Below are 22,412 nucleotides of genomic sequence, written 5' to 3'. Positions count from 1 at the left end.
AGGCAAGGTGCACCGCTGACGTCCTTCGACTCGATGACGACGGCTAATTTCCCTCCCCCCATCCACCTCCCGGGTGCGATTGTTCTCTCTGCGGGGAGCGTGTGTGTCGTGGGCTTAGCCGCGGGCTGCAGATAGCAGCGGCCGCCGGGAGTTGTCAGTCGCCTGCCCCGCCGTCAGTCCAGCCACACCGTGCGAGAGTGAGTACGCTGATGCTCCTGGAGCCACAACATGGCGGCCAGCGCTGCGGGCACGCGCGCTTGGAACAGCACCTCTACGTCTAGCGTGCACTTCCTCTCTCACGCTCACTGAGCAGATAAATCCTTGACCGAAAGCATGGTCAACTGAAATTATTTTGGGAGACCTAAGATGCACATAAAGTTCTGCCATTCCCGATTGCACCCGAACAATTCACCTTCGGCCAACTTCGGGATTTGTTTTATTTTTGCGCAGGAAAAATGAATTCAAATATTAAAAGTGGTCGGTTAAGTTAGCTACATTAAAACACTTTAAAACACTATGGACGGTTAGTTAGGTTAGTATAGCTACATTAAAATAGACAGAGAAATATAAATATATATAAATAAACCCGAGGTTGGTCGAAGGTGAAATGTTCGGGTGTTATCGGGAATGGCAGAACTTTATGTGCATCTTAGGCTAACCAATTATTTTCCGCTTGTAGATATGATTTAAATTTTGGTTAAAAAATATAGTTAATATTTATTTTTAATAATATAAATACTGGAAAGTTTGACATATATTATTTATAAATAATAATTCCAAAAAATATTTTGTTTCCCTTCAGCAATATGTATTAATAAACGAATTGTAGAAATTATGGTAGACAATAATCAATAAGCCACAATAAACTGATTTTAAAAATTATATTTCTGACTGAGACATATTTTATAACTTTTGTTCTCCTGTGTGCATGTGCTAAGTGAAGGTTATGAATCCACCTTATGGCCCTGCATTCTCCCCACGTGACTCGTTGAGTCGGTTGTCCATGCGGTTCGAAACCCGCTGTATATGTCAGTCACAACAGACCTAGGTTGCGGCGTCGGCGGTCGTCTCTCGGGGCGTGCACATCTCTCTCGCGGGCTGTTGGCTGGGAGTTCCCTGCGCCCTATTGGGTAACCGAAGGCTGGCAGTGCGTGTGGGATTTGTGTGCGTGCTGGGGGCGGCCTAGCAGCGCCAACTGCTACCGACCGCGTCCCGCGGGTGGCGGATACGAGAGCCCAGCTCGAGAGTTGCAATCTCGCTGGGGTGGCTGCGAATAACCAATAGCAGTCCGCGGACCAATGGCCGGCCTGTGGAGTCGTTATCACGGCTGTCGGGGTGAAAGGTAGCCTGAATGTAGCTCGGCGCGTGGCAGGAAGCAGCTTCGTCGGCGAAGGCACCGCAGGGGAGCTCGATGTGCTGAAAAAATGCGAAGTGTAGACGAACTGCGGGCTGGAAGTTGCGGAGCTGTGAACTGCTGCGCGCGCAACGGAATTGAAATGCATCGGAACTCTGAAGGAAGACATCAGGGACCTTCAGCTGGGGCTGCTGTAGCTGTGGCAGCAGTAGCCTCGAGCGGCGCGACCTTAAACCGTTTCGGGGATTTTGGGTGGCGAGGTTGGTTCCCTCCCCCCACCCTGGCTTGAAAAGTACTGCTGTTGACCTGAAGAAGGAAGATGAAGATGGCGCAACGTCAGGCTGCCTTTCGCTCCGTGCGCCAGCAGTTCGAGCCGGTTTACTGGCTCGTCTGCCCACTTCTGTTTTAACTGTGGCTGCCTGGGCAGCTGTGGCTGGGCCGACGAGTGAAGTCGCCCGCCCCTGGGGGCGCATGCGCCCCTGGTTAATAATAACCCAGGAGTTCCCAACCTTTAAATGCGGGCCGCAAGGCCCAAGCACCCAACTCCAGCATGGTTGATTTTTCAGCCCCTCCAACTCTTCTTACCTGGACCCTTCTTCCTCTTGTCCAGTAGTTACCTGCTTGCTTAATGCATGTTATTTGATCCCCGCATGAACCGGCCCAGGGTTTTCCCTGTGTCTATGCAGGTTTTACCTGGGTCACATTAGCTAGCTTTAAGCTAGGCGACCAATGGGGCGTCAGTCATGGCGCCAATCGCAGCCATGGCTGGCCAGTAAACCCCAATAAGCACACGATGCACGCGCCCTTGTCCTGCATGGTTAAAAACCCGCATGGTAGAGTGTATAGGCTTCGGCCTGAGACACACTTAGGTCCTCCCCTAACCTGGACCCTCCCCTACACACTTAGAATTAACTTAGGCTAGGAAAAAAAATCTAGGTTGCGGCTCTCTAATACAGCACGTCATGTTACAAACATTGTGTTGCATTTCTGAAACAACGCTTGTAATGTCCCTGCAACATTACAGAAATGTATCTCAAACATTTCTAATGTATTGGCTAGAAGTCACTCTGAGGTTAGTGTCCTTAATGCCAGACATAGTAAAATATTACCAATAATTGAAAAAAATTATGTAAATAAAAAATTATTAGCCCTAAACAATAAGTTTGCTATTAATGCAGTGTAGAAAATTTTGAAGAAATCTCAAGAAAAGCTCCAGCTCAGCCCCCGCACAGTTGATTAATTCTGTCCCCTCACCCAACTCAGCTATCAGCACTATACATTTGGCCAAAATGTCCATTGGGAGGAACTGAACCAACCTCTTTATAACCCTGCATGATCTGACGCCCGGGAATGTATATCTGTTCGGACTGTCGAAACACTTAAGTTAGGTAACTAACAAGGGATCTAAGTGGTTTAGCTTACTTCACTTTATTACATTTTTTTTTGTGTTTGAAAATTTTTTACGTGATAACGTCTTATAAATCGATGAACGCCGGCTGCACACACGAAAAATTGTCACGTTCTGCCTGAGCCGAGCGTGCAAGAACCGGCCAACCACCGTGCGAGAAAATCTTCTATAATATCAAACAGGTTAAGGCGGGCTTTTTAACTAATTGCTCGTGATTATATTCAAACAAATTGTTTAAATTAAATTTGCAAAAACTAAATAATATTTGAAAATTAAAAAGTATGCAATATTCATCAATGTTTTCTTATGACGTTATCATGTAAAATTATCGTCCGTAAACCGGCTTTACAGACAACCCCCTTTTTTACAAAGTTATTGGCCAATAATTCGTATAATACAATAATACAATGACATCAGATAAATACAATAATCCAATGACATCAGATAAAATATAAAATAAATGAACAAAACAAACAAATATTTGTACTGATTGTGGGTGGTCAGCAAACTCCACATTCAAAAAAGGAGAAAATATGTAATAAGTACTATATTTACGAAAATATATGCATACACACACATATGCATAAATTCTCCTAACGATATTCATCGACGGACTATAAGTATTGGGTGGCCAAGAAGTGTTACTGGTTCTTTTAAAGCTGTCTGAGTAAATGTTGCAAGAAATTGTTGAGGCAGGTTTTTATACATCTTACTTGATGAATGAGAAGCATTTTTCGTTGGAAAACTGTTTCAATTATTTATATCTATTTTTACACTAGCCTAGCAAAACAACTCAGGATATTATTTGTGTATTTTTCTAGATATTTCTGCAATCTCAGTATATCCATTACTGTAAATTCACCATAAAGACAGCCCCGAAACATTATAGATACAAACACTGCCTAATCAGAATACACCTGAAACTGCTAAAAATAAAGTTTGGAGTTTAACATCAATTGGTTATGCACAGGAGCTTCAGACAATGTAGAATCGACTAACTAGGTTATCGACTCGGTGCTTATAAGTTTAAATCATGTTGGAATGTCGGGATTGCCACCTTATAGAACATTTGAAGCACTGTACCGACATCATAAATCTGTGAGCAACATCCCAAGATCCCAAAATGATTTCCTCAACAAAAGGATATTGCTTTGCTGTGTGTTACATGGTGTTAGTAATCGACAGTAGAGGGCATGCTGCGACATGTTTGGAGTCATTTCCTACTACACCATTGCCATAGTACAATGACAGAAACGCCTTGGCCATGCCTAATTATGGTTAAACACAGTAACTTCCACACTGAAAACACTACGCTCCAGTGGCGGATCCAGGATTTTGGTTTGGGAGGGGCTTGACACAGCTGAGGCTAGGCTTTATCAAGGCAAACACTAAAACAATAGTGGACCCAGATGCTTTTAGAGGGGGCTTGAGCCCCTTAGCCCCCCCTCTGGATCCGCTACTGCTACGCTCCAGCCAATGTTTTGCGTGCGAAACATCTACACTATTGAAAATAGAGCCAAGAAATATGCGACAGCTTTTTTTCACCTTTTCTGGACCGCGAGCCACTCTTGATCTTAAAAGCACTCACTTCGCGCCCAGCCGTCGTTTCCAGTGATTCGAACAAAGTGACTCAAAGAGGTCGCAAGTTTATATTGACTTCCCACAGAGCGAAATATAGGAACGCCTAGTTCCCGGTGTCGCAGTCACACGCTCCCGGCCGAGCAGTAATGTTGGTATCTCAGCAGCACGGGCTGAGCGAGTGGGCGACTGCGCAGTGGGCAAGGCGCTGGAGACATCTACCGGCCGTGCCGGGAAGCTGAGGGCCCTGCTGATCCAGAGGGTGTCCATCCTCGCCTGGCTGCCCCGCTACACCCGCGTCGACGCCCTGGGAGACTGCGTGGCGGGCGTCACCCTGGGACTCACCATGATGCCGCAGAGCATCGCCTACGCCTCGCTCGCCGGCCTGCCCGCCCAGGTACGTCACCCGGGGTTCCGACCGTCCCTTCGCGGGAACACGTAGCCCACCAGTGGGCGACCCACCGGGACCCATTCTTGTTTTCCTCGTCTGTCTAGTTTACTGTAAAAAATGTGTTCAGTAATGTGGATTAAAGGAGAATTCAAAAGTAATATAAAACTTAAAAAAACTAGTACTGGCTCACATAATGATGTTGATTCCCTGGTATCATTAGCATTTGTAAAACTAAAATGTATATAATTTATCAGGAAATATTATTAAGATTTTCTTTAATGAATTAGTTAACCTATCAAGTTTGAATTGACAAATGTGGGTTTAAAGAGACTATTTTTCAAATATTCTGGTTGATGGTATCCGTATTCTCAACCCCCCCTCTAAAATATAAATACGCAAAAAAATTAAATGACCTAGGGCCCCACAAACGCTAAGGCCACAACTGTAGCGAACATCTCACAGAGCTGCAACTATGCCAACCACGTGTAAGTAGAGGCCCTGTAAATTTAGGACCATATACGATCACCAAGATGGACTCAACAGTGCTAATCAGGCTCGAAGAATTGCAAACCTTCCACTTGTGTTGGACATCATCTTCCCTTTGACTCAAGTCACGGGGAACTCACACACCCAAGAGCTGCATTTTTACCATTGGCTAGAGATCTTCTAGAAATGTTTCAATATAAATTACAGTCAAATCGCATATGAAATCTTTAGGTATATCCACTGATGATGAGTCCCCGTTGTTCGATTCCAAGGCAGCGATTCTGTATTGGATGCCGGAGCGCGGTGAATCTGTGGAGCTAGAAATGACTTTACAACACTCAGTTCTTAACTAAATCAGGAAACATTTTTATAGTGCAAAAAATGCCATAACCAAAATGGGAATAGAACCTATCGCTCACCAGCCAGGAACTCTGACCACGAGGCAAAACAGTTGGACAAACCTCGGTATAGGTCAGTATTCAATGTTAACTGAATGCTGACACTAATGATTGGTTATATTTTTTGAATGTGTAAATGCACCGAAAGACACAGTTTTGTGGGTCCCATGAAGTATTTTACCGATATAGACCTCGCCAAATATTGTCTGGTGGTAGAAAAGTAATTTTATAGCCTTGACCAAAATATTAATTTTTGACATCAAAATCTTTCTATCACTAATAAGGTACTTGTGAAAACTTAAACACCTACTATTCAACCATAAATTATATTTTAGATTCTATATCGAGAAAATATCTTGTTGCTGCTACAAAAAAAGTGTCATACCGCCATGCTACCATTTAACTTCGTGTTTATTAACAGCTCGTTTTTATCAATGATGCTTCAGATAAACATTAATTTTGAAATAAAAGCCAAGCATAATTACAACTGTGTTAAGCTTACCGTGCCAGTATTTGAATTATTGGTATCTGCCCATGCCTGCTTACCTATTCTGTGCTTGCAATTGTTTACCTTCACAGTACGGCCTGTACTCGTCCTTCATGGGCGGCCTGGTGTACATGGTGTTCGGCACCATCAAGGAAGTGTCCATCGGCATCACGTCTCTGATGGCGCTGGTCACCTTCGAGTACACGCACGATCTTCCCATAGAGTCTGTGTTTCTGCTCACTTTCCTCTGTGGGTGCGTGCAGCTTCTCATGGGACTGCTCAACCTGGGTATGTCAATAAAATCCCCATTTCTCTAGGTATCCTAGCTTCATATACTTTATCGTAGGTTTTTCAAAAATAAACCGTTTTTTGGCTTTTGATAACCAGCTATTATGAACATGTTGTAGTCACTGATGTTTCACAGTACCAGTTGTTAAAGCGGTCATACAGCACTGATAATTATAAATTTCGGTATTGACCAGGAATGTCCACCATAAAAGCCTATCAACAAATTTATGACAGTTCGTCACTCACATAGATATCTATGTTGCGCATAAAAATTTCGTTATTTGGGGTATTCTTCAAATTATTCATGCAATGGGGAATTTTTATATTCACTTTTTTGGACATACGCCATTGCAATTAATACTTTCTTTTGATTTATTTCATTAAAATTGTAACGATTGATTCATTGAAATTTGTTTCAACATTGTGGAAAATAATTCTGAATTTTTTTGTTTGTGGTAATGGTATGATTGATTTTTGGTCCAATGGCTATCTTCAGTGGCATAGCCAGGATTGGTGAAATGTGGGGGGGGGGGGGGGGTTAAGAAGCATGGTCCCCCCCTAATAAAGTGGGTGGTCCGGGGGTCCACCCCCGGAAAATATTTGGATTTTAAGGTGTAAAATAGTGCTATTTTAGCAGTTGTTGGTACTTAACTTTAAATATTGTAATGGTAAAAATGTTATTAATTTTTTAATAAAAATTGTTTGAGTGATGAAGTAAGAAATTAATTAAAGATATTTTTATCAATCCAAGTGCCTTCTTTACATCCACTAAAAATCATAAATCATGTTCGAAGCTCGACAATACAAAAAAAAAAAAGGAATAAAAAGGGTTGGGTTTCGGCAGAACTGATCTATTCCTGGAAACAATTAACTTTAGCTTGAAGAGTTACATGACACCATGTCATTGTCTCAATTCTATACACACACAGCGATCCTTACGCTTTTGGAAGCCCAGTCAACACCTGCTTATAATTACCGCGCTGGTTAAATACAGTAGGTGTAAAATATTTAAAAGCTTGGGACCCGTCACGGCGTCACAACCTTATAGCTTCTGCTCGTGACAGGGGTAGGGGAAGGGAAGGAGAATCGGTAGGGCTCGCTTACTCTTCCCCTCCAGTGCAGTGGCCGGTAATAGCAGTAAGACACCCAAGCTTTTAGGTAACCTGCTTTCAGAAAAAATAATTGGGGCTAAGGGGGGGGGGGTTAGAACCCCTACCCCCCCCCCCCCCCAGGCTGGCTACGTCCCTGGCCATCTTTGACCCATTTAATTGACAATCAGCAATCTACAGCAGTTGCTAGAAGCGGTAGTACCACCAATGAAGGTGCAAGCAGCTAGAGTATAGCTGCCATCATGCTGCCAGTGGCTGTAGAGGTTTCCGGTGCCGCAGGCATCCTGGTGGACTTCATCTCGATCCCCGTGACGTCTGGCTTCACCACAGCCACCTCGCTCATCATCGCCGCCGCCCAGCTGAAGGGACTCCTGGGGCTGCGGAGCGTCAGCGCGCACGACTTCGTCGGGAGCCTCAAGGGCGTGGTCGTGAACGCCCGGGAGACCCGCATGTGGGACGCCGTGCTGGGGGTCTCCTGCATCGTCGTGCTGCTGCTCATCAGGGTGAGTGGCACCACCATTCGGTGCCATCGAGAGAGAGGGGCAGGAAAATGTAAAATCCCCTAGGTCCGGACATCAAGCAGCGGGGCCCTGGTTAAGTTTCGAGCTTGGGTTTACCCTGAGAAGACAAAATTGACGATTCTTTTCTTAACAGAATTATAGGAAAGCTTACAAGTTATGCTCTAAATGGATCGGTTCTTTAAAAGTGCAATGCCAAACTGACATTTTTGTTGTGGCCATGTCTTTGAGAGTTCATAGTTCATAGAAAGGCATTTAGTAAATGGGAGGTTAAGTTAACTTGGGCTGACTTGTTTTGGGTGTTAATGAATGAACTGGTTTCAACATTTCGTTGACACAAATGAGTTCATGGTGGTTCAGTGGTCACCTCCCATCGAAACTATCCATGTTTGGATCCTGCTAGGCCCAAGAAAATGGGATTTTTTTCCGAGATGAGACATGAGGTAGTAATCGTTGCGAGCTCGTGGAGATTTTCGGAGCACTGACAGTCCTTCCGCCAGTTCATTCCGTTGTTAGTTCATATAATTGTTCCTCCTCGCTCATTTTCTCCGTGTCTCTTGTGGTCGCACATGAGGTGCTTGTAAGTGTGTTTGCAGTGACTGGATGAAATGTTTTTTTGCAGAAAATGAAAGATGCCCACGTGGGGCCCAAAGAGGCCCACAAGCAGAGCCAGTCACAGAGGATCGTCAACAAGCTGTTCTGGTTCTTCTCCATCTCGCGGAATGCACTCGTCGTCCTGGTCTGCTCCATCATCTCGTACAAGTTCTCCAAGAACGGCCCATCGCCTTTCCTCCTCTCAGGTGAAAACTGTTTGTTTTATTTCCGAAACCTTCTTGAATGGTCCCTTCAAATAGAAAAATACTTCCACTTTTTCTGTTAATGAATACCGTAAAATCCGTGGAGTTAGTAAATGTCAGGAGATGACATGCTGTGACATAGTTGAAGTCACTTTTTTTACTCACCGTCGCCATATTGTTACACCCAAAACATTGCAGAAAGTTTTTTTTTAAACATCTGATAATGTTTAGTATGTATGGATTAAAAACAATCACTTTTATAAATAAAAGTAATTTGAAACTGTTTCTCTAATGCAAACACTTAACTTCACCCAATTTTTTTTAGACATCTAGCCAACATGGCACAAAAATTAGCAAAAGAAGTAATGGTTTCACACTTACCATGCAATAATTCAGATGTGGCCACTCCCTGTTGAAACTTTGCTAACCACAGGGAAAGTGAGCTTTTTAAGATGTTTCAGATAGTAAAAATTCAGATGATCCGTAGAAAAATGTAATATCCTAAAGGTATATAATTAAATTTACATATCTGAGTAAAATACGATTCAAAAGAGAAATCAATGAGTACCTACATAAAAAAAATTTCTCGTATTTTTGAACAATGATTGTTATTAATGAAGACATTAATTTAACATTTTATGCAATTAAAAACGTCACTATTCAAGATTACTGGCAACAGCTCCGTCACCTCAGTCGACAGGCACCTTCTCCCGTGGGTGTCAGGACCACTCCCAATCTCAGCTACTGACAACTTCAACTACAACAAAGGTCTACAGGCATGCCTACACATATACTCCATCGGCACCTGATCCCGTTAGGATATAATCCGAGTAGGAGCTAGGGACGGTATTCCAAGATACAAAAATAAGGGTTTAGGTGTTGAATATGCTACACCTGTACACTAACCCTATTCCAAGTGCACGATAGGAAACAGCCAGTCCCTTATTTTTTTTAAGGAATAACAAGGAATAATCTCAACTTAAAAAGTATGTACTTGAGAAAATCAGAAAGACGGTTCTATTTTTGTGCGATGGAGCTGCTATCTCTATCAGTGTTTCCGTAACAATCGCTTCCTTAGTTGCGAAACGTCCACTAGAATGCGTTGAAACCAGTTTTGGCCTCGCGCAGAGGACCCGTTTATCAAAACAGTTGCCGATTTGTTTTCTTCCCAGGATTAGGTTCAAACACATTCTGGAATACGGTCCGCGAGTTAGGTTATAGTTGTATCCCAAAAAGGCAGTGCTTATTCGCTACCTTACCAGAATGTCTTGGAATATAGTCATAAGTGTATATTTTACATTTCGAAATTTGGAAAACCAGAATTGGGCTGCTGCCAGCGGGAAAGGGAAAGCAGCCCGCGTCGACGCGCGTGCGGTGCTGAAAGAGTGCCTTGTTCCCCCCCAGGCACCATCAAGCCAGGATTGCCGCCCTTCCAGCTGCCCTCGTTCTCCGTCCAGAGCGGGAACACGACCGCCATGACGTTCACGCAGATGTGCAACGACCTGGGCTCCGGCCTGGTGGTCGTGCCCATCATCAGCGTGCTCAGCAATGTCGCCATCGCCAAGGCTTTCTGTGAGTCCAGCCGTCGCACGCTGACGCTGACGCATGCACAGCCATTTCAAACATCTTCATTTACGCCTAAACGACCTACAATTGAATACTTTTGGACACATTAAACCCGTACAGTACATAGTTTTTTCTAATACATTACCTTACGAAGCTAGTACATGTTTCTTAAAATATTAAGGCATGACAGGGCATAAATAATATCAGTTTCTAGCCTTTTACAGACTCCAGTCTGGAACCACTGAGAGTAAATGACTCAATACTACACATGAGTGACTTAAGCTCTCATAATTATAATCCCAGGCCAAGAATTTTTCAAAAAAGTCTTGTAGAGCTGCACTGCGATATGTGAATAAGTAATTTAGTATGTTATGGTGGTAAACCTCTTCATGACTTATTAAGGGGGTAAACGACAGCTTTTTTCTTTTGTTTCATTTTGTTAAAATAAAAAAATATATATATTTTTAATGGTGTGTAAGTTTAGTGCATATTTTTTTAAAAGGGCTATTGAATTTGCTTTCTTAAAAGTATGTTTACAAGCGAAAGTGGGGCCCTTCAGTGAGGGGCTACTTAATTCCAGGAAGGCCCGGGTCCCCTGGCACCCTCCATGATCTACGCACATGGTGGTGATAGTAGTAGTAGTAGTAGTAGTAGTAGTAGTAGTAGTAGTAGTAGCAGCAGCAGCAGCAGCAATAGCATTGATAGCAGTAGTAGTATATTTAGTAAAACTTAAAGAGAAATGTTTTAAAATATGTTCTACTTCAGATAGATCATTCTGAATGTTGGTTCACAGCGGCAGGACAGTCGCTGGACGCGACACAGGAGATGCTGACCTTGGGACTGTGCAATGTTTTCGGCTCCTTCGTACAGTCTGTTCCGACGACGGGGGCCTTCTCCCGGAGCGCCGTCAGCAACGCCAGCGGCATCAGGACACCCATGGCCGGACTGTACTCGGGTGAGTGCCCGAGTTCTCTCTTACTTGTTCATAGACATAGCTTCATCTTTGAGTTCAATACTTTGATAATGGCCTCACTTGATTTTTCTTCTTCTTCTTCGTTTTGCCCATTCCAAGAGGTTGTTTGATGGGAGAAATATGAATCAAAGGGTAAAAAAAATTAAATATAATAAAAAATCATATATGAACTAATCACCAAAAACCATAATAACAAAAGGGGATTACAGCGAGGTTATGTTGTCGACCCCCCAGCGCTGCTGATCCTGCTGGCGCTGTGCTACCTGACCCCGTACTTCTACTACATCCCGCGGGCGGCGCTGTCGGCAGTGCTCATCTCCGCCGTGATCTTCATGGTCGAGGTGGACACCATGCGACAGCTGTGGAAGAAGAGCAGTGAGTTGGCCCGTGCCGTTCGACCGCAGACCGCACATTCGGAATACGGCCACTAACAAAAATCAACTCAGTTGAGAAAAGCCAACACCAACAGTATATAAAGAAAACAGAGACATTTCTGAAACATAATGGCTTACATAAAAAAATAATTAGTTCAGAATTTATTGAATGGTGTATTAACAGAATGGCGTATTAACAGAATGGTGTATTAACAGGATGGCGTATAGAATATAATTGCAAACTATTATAGTTTGGAAATTTTTTTGACAGTATTGTGTTACCTTGGCAGCAATGAAAGAAGCATGGCTGCCATGTGCACATGTGCAGGCGTGTGCTGGTGTGTATATTTTATTATTTTGCAATTGAAATTTGGGTTATGATTCCCAACACTCATACTTTGCAGCTATGCAGGTGAACGTATTCATGAATGTATGCGTTGTATGATGGTATGATGCAGGGCCGGCGCGTTCATACAGGCGAACTAGGCCACCGCCTAGGGCGCCAAAAAGCTGGGGGCGGCGCAGCACGACACACAACAGCTGATATAATATGTTTAACGATTACTGAAACTAGATGAAAATGGATTTTTTTAACAGTTTGGAATGTTTATATTGATATAAGATATTATTTTAAGTCCATGGTGACCTGTTTATGATTTGTAATAAGTAAAAAAAAACACAAGCCTACTTACATTTGATTGTTGACAAAATCTTAGGCTTACGTGATGTATTTTGAGGAAGGAAAATTTTTTGTGGGGTGCCCGGTGGTGGGGTGGGGGGTGCGGGTGCATTAATTTTTTTCGCCTAGGGCGCCAATTTACCTTGCACCGGCCCTGGTATGATGGGATGTGACATGTACATGACTCGTGCATGGTGAGGTGTGACGACGACTGCGAGACGTGACCGAGGGACATGCCCCGTGGTTCCCCCAGAGAGAGACCTGGCGGCGCTGGTGCTGACGCTGGCCGCGTGCCTGCTGATCGGCGTGGAGGTGGGGCTGCTCATCGGCGTCGTCTTCAACGCGGCTCAGCTGCTGTACCACTGGGCGCGCCCCCAGATTTCCGTCAAGACCTGCAAGGTGCGTCCCTGCCAGGGACGCTGCCAGGGGGGGGGGAGGGTTTAGGGGTTCTAACCTCCACCCCCCACCTTAGCACCAAATCTTTAATTAATTTCTTATTCATCACTCAAACAAATTTCATAATAAAATTAATAAAATTTTTAATTTTTACCATTACAATATTTAAATTTAAGTACTGAAAACTGCAAAAACAGCACTATTTTACAACTTAAAATCAAAATTTTCCCGAGGGAGGACCCCCCGAACCCACTGCTTAAATACGGGGGGGTGGGGGGGGTGAGGGCATGCTTCTTACCACCCCCACATACACAAATCCTGGCTACGCCACTGGTCCCTGCGCCCCGGGCCCTGGCTCGCCGTGAGCAGAGCGCTGTAGCGCGATCTTCACACCATGCCTTGTTAAACATCACTGTATGGGTCTCCCTTCCACTGGCGATGAACAAATCCATCAAACAGCCTCGTCAGTTTAGTTGTTCCCTGCGTTTGAGACCCTTTTTGATGCGTAACCAACTTAGCTCCCGGCATACGGTATTTGGTAGGAGTAATTTCGTGAATGGAACGGAATTCGTATGGAACGGAAACGTGTAACCACGGTGCTGCCATCTGTGGCGGATGGCGCGAACCAAGGCTCACAATAGCCAAAGGGAAACTTTATAGTATTAACAGGCCAACTCTTGGAAATTCCCAACTCCGCTGGTAAAGATATTGAATTTTCTCCTTGGCTTCCATGCTCCGTGGCAGTCGCCGCTCTACACAGGGTGTCATCTCTGTGGCCGCAGGGCCACTCGGGCGGGGAGTACGTGCTGGTGACGCCCGACATCGGGCTGCTGTACCCGGCCATGGACTACCTCAGGACCGAGCTGGGCAAGGTGGCCTCGCGAGACGCCAAGGGCAAGCTGCCCGTCGTCGTCAACTGCGCCTACTTCAAGGGCGTCGACTACACGACCGCCCAGGTGACTAGCGCTGAGAAAGTACTGCAATGGGCGTACGAGGCAGTGGTTACCACATTTCCTTACAGCAACTGAATGATATTTCAAAGCATTGTTCCCTTCACCTAGTGTCATTCATTAGCAAAATACAGTAAATGCAGGTTGCTTTATTGGTTCTGTGGCATTACTTTGTCCCAAAACCAAAACATGTTTTTTTAGGTTCGCAATGTAATTTGCAATATCGCCAGGCCTCATACAACATTATATTCTAATAAGTATACTAATAAGACTGATGTTAAGAAATTAATATATATATATATCATGCTTCCTAGTGCATTATAGGACATTGCCAGTCCCTTATTTTAAGAATAATAGCAACTTAAAAAGTACTTGAGAAAATTAAAATAACACCACTTAGTTCGTGCTGTGGCGATGCTCTTTCAGGATTTTTCTCCACAACAATTGTATCGATGGTTGCCAAACGTCTGCTAGAAAGTGTTGGAACCATTCCTAGCCTCGCGTACGGCACCGTTTATTGAAACAGTTGCATTTTCTTACCTTTCTGAGAATCGGTTCGGACTTGTTTTGGAATACGGCCCGTGAGTTAGGTTACATTTGCATCACAACAAGGCGTTATTATTCGCTTATTTACCCTAACATTCTGGAATACCGCCCTAAGTGTGCCACACGTGTAATCAATTTTTTACCTGTTGTTTCAGGGCCTGAAGTTAATTCTGATGGACTTCCAGATACATAACCAGGTTCTGGTCTTCATAAATGCTCCGAAGAGCATGATAGGATTCCTGCAAAAGAACGATCTGGGAGATATGAAGCACGCCAGCACCGAAGAGGAGATCATGGAAATTTTGTTCGGTGAGCAACAGCCTCACGCACTTGCGGAGATTCCGTAATCGGACAAGAGAGTATTTACTACCTGGCTTCCCTCCGAAACTATATGATACCAAGGGCGGCTCCAGGGCAGGGCATGTCGTGCAACTGTCCAAGGACACTGCGCCTTCAGGTCCCCATGCCTAGCAGTGCCCCGTGCCTAGCAGCGCCCCGTGCCTATCAGCGCCCCGTGCCTAACAGGACCCCATGCCTAGCAGGGTCCCATACCTAGCAGGGTCCTATACCTAGCAGGGCCCTGTTGCCTAGCTGGACCCCGTACCTAACAGGGCCCGTGCCTAGCAAGGCCCCGCACCTAGCAGGACCCGTGCCTAGCAGGACCCATGCCTAGCTGTTTTATTTTCCTCTTTTGTCTAGTTTTCTGTAAAACATAATGGAAATTAATGGTAAAAGGAATAATTAAATTGCACTTAGTGTGTAATTTTAAGTGCTAGTCAATATTTTCGATTTCAAAAATTGTTTTTTTTTTTTTTTTTTCGTGATTTAGTACAAGAAAAAAAAACTTTCAATCATTTTATTGCCTAGTGCGATTTTAACAGAGTTTCATCGTTAGGATTTTTAACAACTAATCGAGTATAGTTATAAATCAAAGAATATTTAAAAATCTTAAGCCAAATAAACAAAACCTCAATAGGAATTTAAGTTCCAGGTTGGCTTAAAAATGTTGTTTCAAAGAGTTTAATTTTCAAATTTTCCAGGGTAGAGCCCTGGAATGTCTTTCTCCCTGTGGGCTAACCCTACCGCCTACCCAGGCCTCCAGTAAAGACCCTCTCCCAAATGTTACAGCCACTCAAAAGCAAATGGGCCATGGGCCCTGCGAAGTCTACTGAGCAGATGTGGTTTTAGTTCCAAAAGCTGCAGCGACCAAACCCTACGTCGTTACAATAGCACTAGAATTGTACCTCTTGTCTAAATGTTTACTCTCATACTAAGAGTGACCAATCTTGTTTTTTTATTTCTTTAATTTATTTAAAATGTTGAAAATTGCTTGCAGTAAAGGTTAATTCATGCAATTTATGGCCCAAAAGGAAAACACGGAAGTTTTGAAAACTTCGAATTTTTTAAACATTTTTAATCATATTCATAAAACCATCAACATACACATTTTCCAGATCGTTAAAGTCTAGTCTCTTGTTAATATCGTACTTCTGTGCATTCAAAATTTGCAGGACAATTTTTATATGCCCTGCCGTGACAAACATTTTGGTAGATAATTCCAAATAGAACATAGAAAGTTGTTGCACTGGAGAGTGCAAGGGTGAAGCCGATCAGTCTTGTGCTTTGAGGGTAAGTTCAATCTGCCCCAGTGACTAAGGCCGGGAGAGGTTATGTTCACTGCAGGCAGCGAGCTGGACCTGTCTCTGCCGGAGGCCAGGCCCATGCTGGGAGTCAGCACTCTGGAGGTGGAGATGGCCTACCTCGTGGAGAACGGACTGGACCCGACTTCGCCAGAGTCCCGCGTGCAGCTCATGAGGAAGCGCAGCAGCGTCAAGAACGACTTCTGAAGTCCATAGAGTAGATAAACATACAGATGGAGCATGAGTCCGATTCTAGGCGATGGGAGTGAAGCCAAAAGGGGAAAAGCATTTCAGTGTACTGCACGTACCAATATGGCCGCCATTTGTTTACAAATGTAGCTGTACCTGTATTGGTGGTTAAAATAGAGGGAAGGTTCAACTCATATATTTGTATTATGAAGTTTTTTTTTTTACTTTTAATATATATATATATATTAACCAGTAATAGTTTAATCTAATTTTCTTTCAAACAGCTTAACTAGAGTCGGTAATGAAATCAGGCTATAACAGCTAATACAATTATAAACAAATGTCCACCACATTGGCATGGGAAAATCATAAGAAAAAAAATGTGGAAAAAAATGGCTTAACTTTGACAGCTTATGCTCTGTCTGTATCTTTTACTAAACTCTGCTGAATATGGCTGATGTATTAGAGCCCCACATTCATCTCATCACCAGGCTGAGCTGGTGAAATTTCTGTCTGACATCGTGTGGCTGGACCATCGATATCTGGAGACCTTACCGTTTTGCGTTTGATTTTACCGCCTGGCTACCCTAGAGACTGTGCGTTTTTCATCACATGATTGGATCATGTTTTACTCAGAAACTCCCTAGAATACATAAAACCAATGACAGCCATGTATCTCTCAGTTCATTCAATATTCCGTTGTTCAAGTCCATGTGCGTAACACAAGTTTTAACACATATCGAGTGCATGCGAGACTAGAGTCTAGCCTTGAAGAAATATGCAGTTATTGTTGAAATGTGTGTATCGATTCGACAACTGAGCAATTATATTCCTATGCAAACCCTATCCTATTAATTTGTTCTGGAAAAGTTTTTTGGGTATCCAAGATGCCGATCAAATCAAATTTTTACTAGTAGTAAATGACACCTGGCTGACACATAATCTGATTTTTATTGGTTATATTCCTGCTAAACCCTAACCATTTATCTGCCAACTACTCGTATTTCATGTAATAATGTCACTAACTGTTGACCGGTTTTAATTTTTTTTTTATTGGCTGCTAAGAATGGCCTGGTGGTAAAATTTTATGCATCATTTTACAACCTACAATGTTACTGAAAATCATTTGGTGATTTAATTATACATACAACCACAGTTTTCTGTAGTTAATCTGGTGTTTATGTGTTCTGTACATGTCTCATAGAGCTTAAAAGACACAAATAAAAGTTTTTAGTCCTTGCTGTGTTTGATTATTTTGTTCGTTATTTTTTCCTTTCTTTTGTGGGAACTCTTAATCAAATTGTTTTTTCTCACACACATACACACACACACACACACACTCTCTCTCTCTCTCTCTCTCTCTCTCTCTCTCTCTCTCTCTCTCTCTAAGCATATGAGGTGGTAGTATTGATTGTTCAATTCGAGACACTCCCTTCCTGCATAAAAATTTTGATTTTATAGTTGATTTTTGTGAGTTACATAGGTAACCAATAATTAATGCAATAATCATTTTGCATTGCGCACCAAATATGTGCGACCTTGGGTACCACAAAGGACTGGTATGCAATTGTCATTTTTTGGACGACAATTAGTTGAGTTGGTGGATGGATGGTTGTATCCAAGGCGAATAAAAACTGCCATATCCCTCAAAGAACAACATAAATTTGACCACTGCGAGAAAATGTGTTATTGTGTAGCTATCAAGTTCACAGGATACACCCCTTTGATATTTTTATATGAACTTCTCGGTGTAGAGTTCAAGGTCCTAATGCACATATTCAAATACAACTCTGTTGGACAGCTATACTTACTCTAATGTAGTTTTTAAAAATCACTAGATTTTGTATGTTCAGAACACAGAGAGTTTTATTGTGATTGTATCTGTGATTCATAAAGTCTAGAGTGGAATGCCACTTGATAACAAAGAGAGTTGAGTTTACCTTAAACAGACACATTATTTTCCAAGTGTAAACATTAACAATCGGTTTTGTTTAGTTCTGGGTGAATGTAAATCTGGAAATATTGATAACATTCACCTTGTATATAAGTTTTTAAAAAAATTTATGTGTAGATTTTTTTTTGCCATGCATGACAGCTTGTATAAATTTCAATTAAGTGCTAATCTGTATGGTTATTCAACTTATTATTTGATTTTCAATTACAACACATGGCGATGGAAAAAAAGAAGGGGGGGGGGGGGGGTGTTGTCTGTAAAGTCGGTTTACGGACGATAATTGTACGTGATAGCGTCATAAGAAACATTGATGAAAAATTGCATACTTTTTAATTTTCAAATGTTATTTACAGTTTTTGCAAATTTAATTTAAATAATTTGTTTCAATATAATCCCGAACAATTAGTTTAAAAGCCAGCCTTAACATGTTTGATATTATAGCAGATTTTCTCGCACGGTGGTTGGTCGGTTCTTGCACGCTCGGCTCAGGCGGAACTTGACAATTTTTCGTGCGTGCAGCCGGCGTTCATCGATTTATAAGACGTTATCACGTCAAAAAATTCTATAATCGTAGAAAGTTTAAGAGTGCCTAAAATGTGCCAGGCAAATGTCACCACTGTTGAGGTCTCAAGTTGTAACAGGAAGGTGACCACTCTTGCAGCTCTGTCTAGAGACTTCAACTCACCATCCTCCAAGCTAGGGACGTTGGTCATGCTAGAGCTCTGATCCAGCACTGAGGTGTCTGGTCATCTGTAGGCTCAACAAATCGCATCTGGACTGTAGCTTATGACAGAGACCAGTCCAGAGGCGACAATATAAAACAAGAACCGTCTGTTTCCTAACTCACTTCATCGTCTGGCTCCCCCACCACTGTAGTCGGAATCTTAACCTGCCCGCTGGCGGTGGATACTCTGGACCCCAGAACTCTGCTCGCTGCTACTAGTGGCACTAATGGCCAGGCGCAGTCATTGAATGATTCTTTTTTTTGAGAATATTAATTTAGAACATTTTTTATGGACATGTGCCTGCTAGTTTTCAATGTATGTCACAGAGAAACCAAAATGGATGAGAAATATGAATACACATAAAATCAAGCTAAAATCAACTGATGTCACACGTATGAATGCTTATAGTGCACTAAGAAATCCGTGGAGGGAATTCGACAGAAAAATATCTCGGCACAGACGAACGCAGCATGCTTTCAACGAAACAATGTTTTACAAAAACTGATCATCTGGACAACGCAACAACAACACAGCTATACACGTATATTCTGGACAACACAATAACTATGGCACAGACGAACACAGTAAGCTACCCAAGACAAACAGCTGCGACTTTTCGTGAACTGACATCTGTTCCTGTCATCGGGAATCTACAGACTGACAATCTGTTGTCATTGTCGCTGGGGGCGGGTCGGTGGAGCCGAAGTTGGGATGGGTCTCCTCAACCTCTCGACCTAGCCGGGCGCTCTCCAGTAACATGCCGCGATTGGAAATGGCGAATCTATTTCTCGGTTCTCGGAACCCATGTTGGGCACTGGTAACAGTGTCAGACATGTAAAAGACCCATCTTTCTCCTAACCAGGTCTACGGCCTTACGGGATTATTTGCCTGGGGGAGTATTGATGAATTTACGAGGTGTGAACCAAATGTACATGTCAGTAAACTGTGTTCCTCTGGACATATTTTTTTCTGATGGTTGAGGCTTTCCCAGTATCGAACGTCCGGGCGGGCACCATTTCATCCCTACTGGAAACAGAGATCTACCCACGGTTCGGCTACCCGAAGGTACTGTTGACGGACAATGGATGCCAGTTTACAGGGAGGCGCTGGCGTGCCGGATGCCGCCGGTGGGGGATTTCACATCACACCACACCGGATATCTCTTTGATGTATTTGCATTCATGCATTTTAAATAACCTGATTTTGGTATTCCCGTGTGTTTGTGTATTCACCTTTCTCGTCCAGTCCTGTGGTTTATCTATGACATAAAGTGAAAACTGACACTGGAACAAATCCATAAAAAGTTCTGACTAATGGCCAGCCTTGGATGTTGTGTGGATCAGGACACTTCAGCTCTAGGTTGGCCTCTGTGCTTGATGCTGCGATGGCTAGGACATTGTAAGAGCTCTGGACGGTAGGTGGGACAGGTGTGACCGGCCAGTCTGAAGAAGATGATGTCTGTGAGGCCACAGGTTCGTTGTTCTCCGGCACAATGGCTAGTTTCTGAAGTAATTGGGCAGGCACCAGCGTCGAAGGTTCCTCCCAGAAGAAAAAAGAAACAGATTGTCCCTGCCAATCTTTGTCTGTTCGACGATTGTCAACATGTACAAGGTAGGACCCTACTCCGACTTAGCAGATGATAGTGTGTGGGCATCTCTAGCAAGCCCCCAGGAAAGAACTGTAAGGGGTTTTGATCTCACAGGAATACAATCTTTCCAATGACCAACATTGGCGGTGGTGACCATCTGGAGAAAGTGAAACAGTCAGTCAGATAGGCTGCCTGATTGTGATGTGCTTTCCTGTGTACCTCCGTCCGTGCGGTCTTTAGATCAGGTGTAAGTTCTGCTGCTGGAACAACCTCTTCCAGACAGTTCTCCCCTGGTATAGCAAGCTGATGATCCTGAAGAAGAAAGTCCAGACGGAAACCAGTTGCCGCCTTGGCTCGGCACCTAAGATTAAAAAATGGCCTGCTGTAAGAAGTATATTCCTTGAGGTGTGATTATCTTCAACTCGTAGCTGCAGTTTTTCATTTAGTCATTGGCTGTGCCATTCCGTTGTATTGGCATGGTGGTGATACACTGGCATAGTGTGGTGTTTAATTCTCAACTCATTCCAAAAATGTTACCACCTTGTATATGCAAACTGCCAGCCATTCTCGGCCAGCATCACGGTTGTGTGGTCATACCAAGAAATTAATTTGTCCTCCAGCTTAAATCCAATAGTGCTTGGCCGGGTATTTTACATCAGATTGGCATCTGTGTTAATGAAAGCGACAATAAATTGCTTTAATTGTGTCGATCGAGCATATACAGTGCTGCCACTTCAAATGACCATACTGGCTGCTTGAACCACTGTTAACTATGGCTTTACGACACCTGGTCTTGGCTCCCTGGCACAGCAAGCCCTGGCTTACATAGGCCTGCACATTCTGTCTGATGCCTGGCCAGAGGAAGTGTGCTGTTATAGTGAACATTGTTTCTGTTTCTCCAGGGTGACCTGCTATTGGGTCATTACATGCAATCTGAAGGGCATAAAGGTATGCCACTATATACCATAGTCAGGGAATGTTATATACCACCCAAAACATTTATGGCAACAGTGGCACATGCCAATCGGTTCTCTCTGGCATCAGCTGCTAGAGCCTGGGCCTGATGGGTGGAAACATGAAGCTAATCGATCGTCCCTGGAATTAATGGTCTAGTAAAATTCGGCAATCAGTGCAACCACTAGAGCCATTGTTGGGCCCTTGCTAGCAATCTGGTTCTATAAAATCCTCATGCAACTTCTGAGTTCCTGCCCCTGATAATGGATTGTTCATGGAGTCCATACCTTCCTGGAAGTGTGGACTGATTTTGATTATTTATTGCTTAAAATTTGAGATGTTGTGAATATAACTGAAAGTAGAAAAAATTTATACACGTGTCTGTTGGTTTTCCTGAACATTTTAGAGAATTTAAGTACCAGTATTCACAATAAAAGGGAAAAACAATTATTTAAAAAAAGGATACCAGTTACTTCAGGAAAATAACGATGGCGTAATGATATAGTCTCTGATATTAGGCTGGTTATTCATTAAATAATACAAACATAAGTCCAGTAAGATTAAAATTATTAGCGTTTCTCTCAAAGAAGTTTTTTTAAGCTTGCACCATATTGTAAACCATAAGATGCATATGTGGCAATTGTGTTTAAAGTCTTATAGGTTTATTAGGCACTATGTACTGGTTTGCTATCCGGCACTTGGTAAATGTAAATAACGTGACGAGGATTGCAAATAATAATATTTTTTTACAAAACATTCTAAAAGCTGTCGTAGATGACGCTTCATGGAAGTGATTGATTTAGTTATTTGCACACAGATAGTTTTACAGTGCTGCATTCTACAAGCCGAGTTAAGCTTCTCCACCTGCATCCGTCAGCCCACAGCTGATAACAATGCAAATTTTTATAAATATTTTTCCAACCCACGAATATGCCATTCCTGTTTGACAGGCTAAATGGTGCAGACTCTGGCGTTATCAGCGTCGTTTGTTGTCGCGACGTCAAGGTCAATGCGGTGGGAACAGTTTCAAAAAATGTTCGGCGTCAGCTATACATTGTTTCGCT

General features: G+C 43.1%; 1 protein-coding gene across 1 annotated transcript; it reads left to right on the top strand.

The window, feature by feature from the left end:
* The first annotated feature begins 88 nt into the window (after positions 1–88).
* LOC134541101 (sodium-independent sulfate anion transporter-like) lies at positions 89–17,366 on the top strand. Its single transcript, XM_063384267.1, has 12 exons — positions 89–197; positions 4,538–4,737; positions 6,195–6,390; positions 7,779–8,002; positions 8,640–8,817; positions 10,219–10,386; positions 11,174–11,335; positions 11,588–11,728; positions 12,660–12,805; positions 13,585–13,758; positions 14,454–14,607; positions 15,982–17,366. Coding segments are annotated over exons 1-12 (1,908 nt in total). The 5' UTR covers positions 89–196; the 3' UTR covers positions 16,146–17,366.
* The last annotated feature ends 5,046 nt before the right edge of the window (positions 17,367–22,412 follow it).

The sequence above is a fragment of the Bacillus rossius genome, chromosome 18, assembly GCF_032445375.1.
Source record: "Bacillus rossius redtenbacheri isolate Brsri chromosome 18, Brsri_v3, whole genome shotgun sequence".
NCBI classification, from domain to species: Eukaryota; Metazoa; Arthropoda; class Insecta; order Phasmatodea; family Bacillidae; genus Bacillus; species Bacillus rossius.
This window is presented reverse-complemented; position numbering and strand designations above follow the sequence as displayed.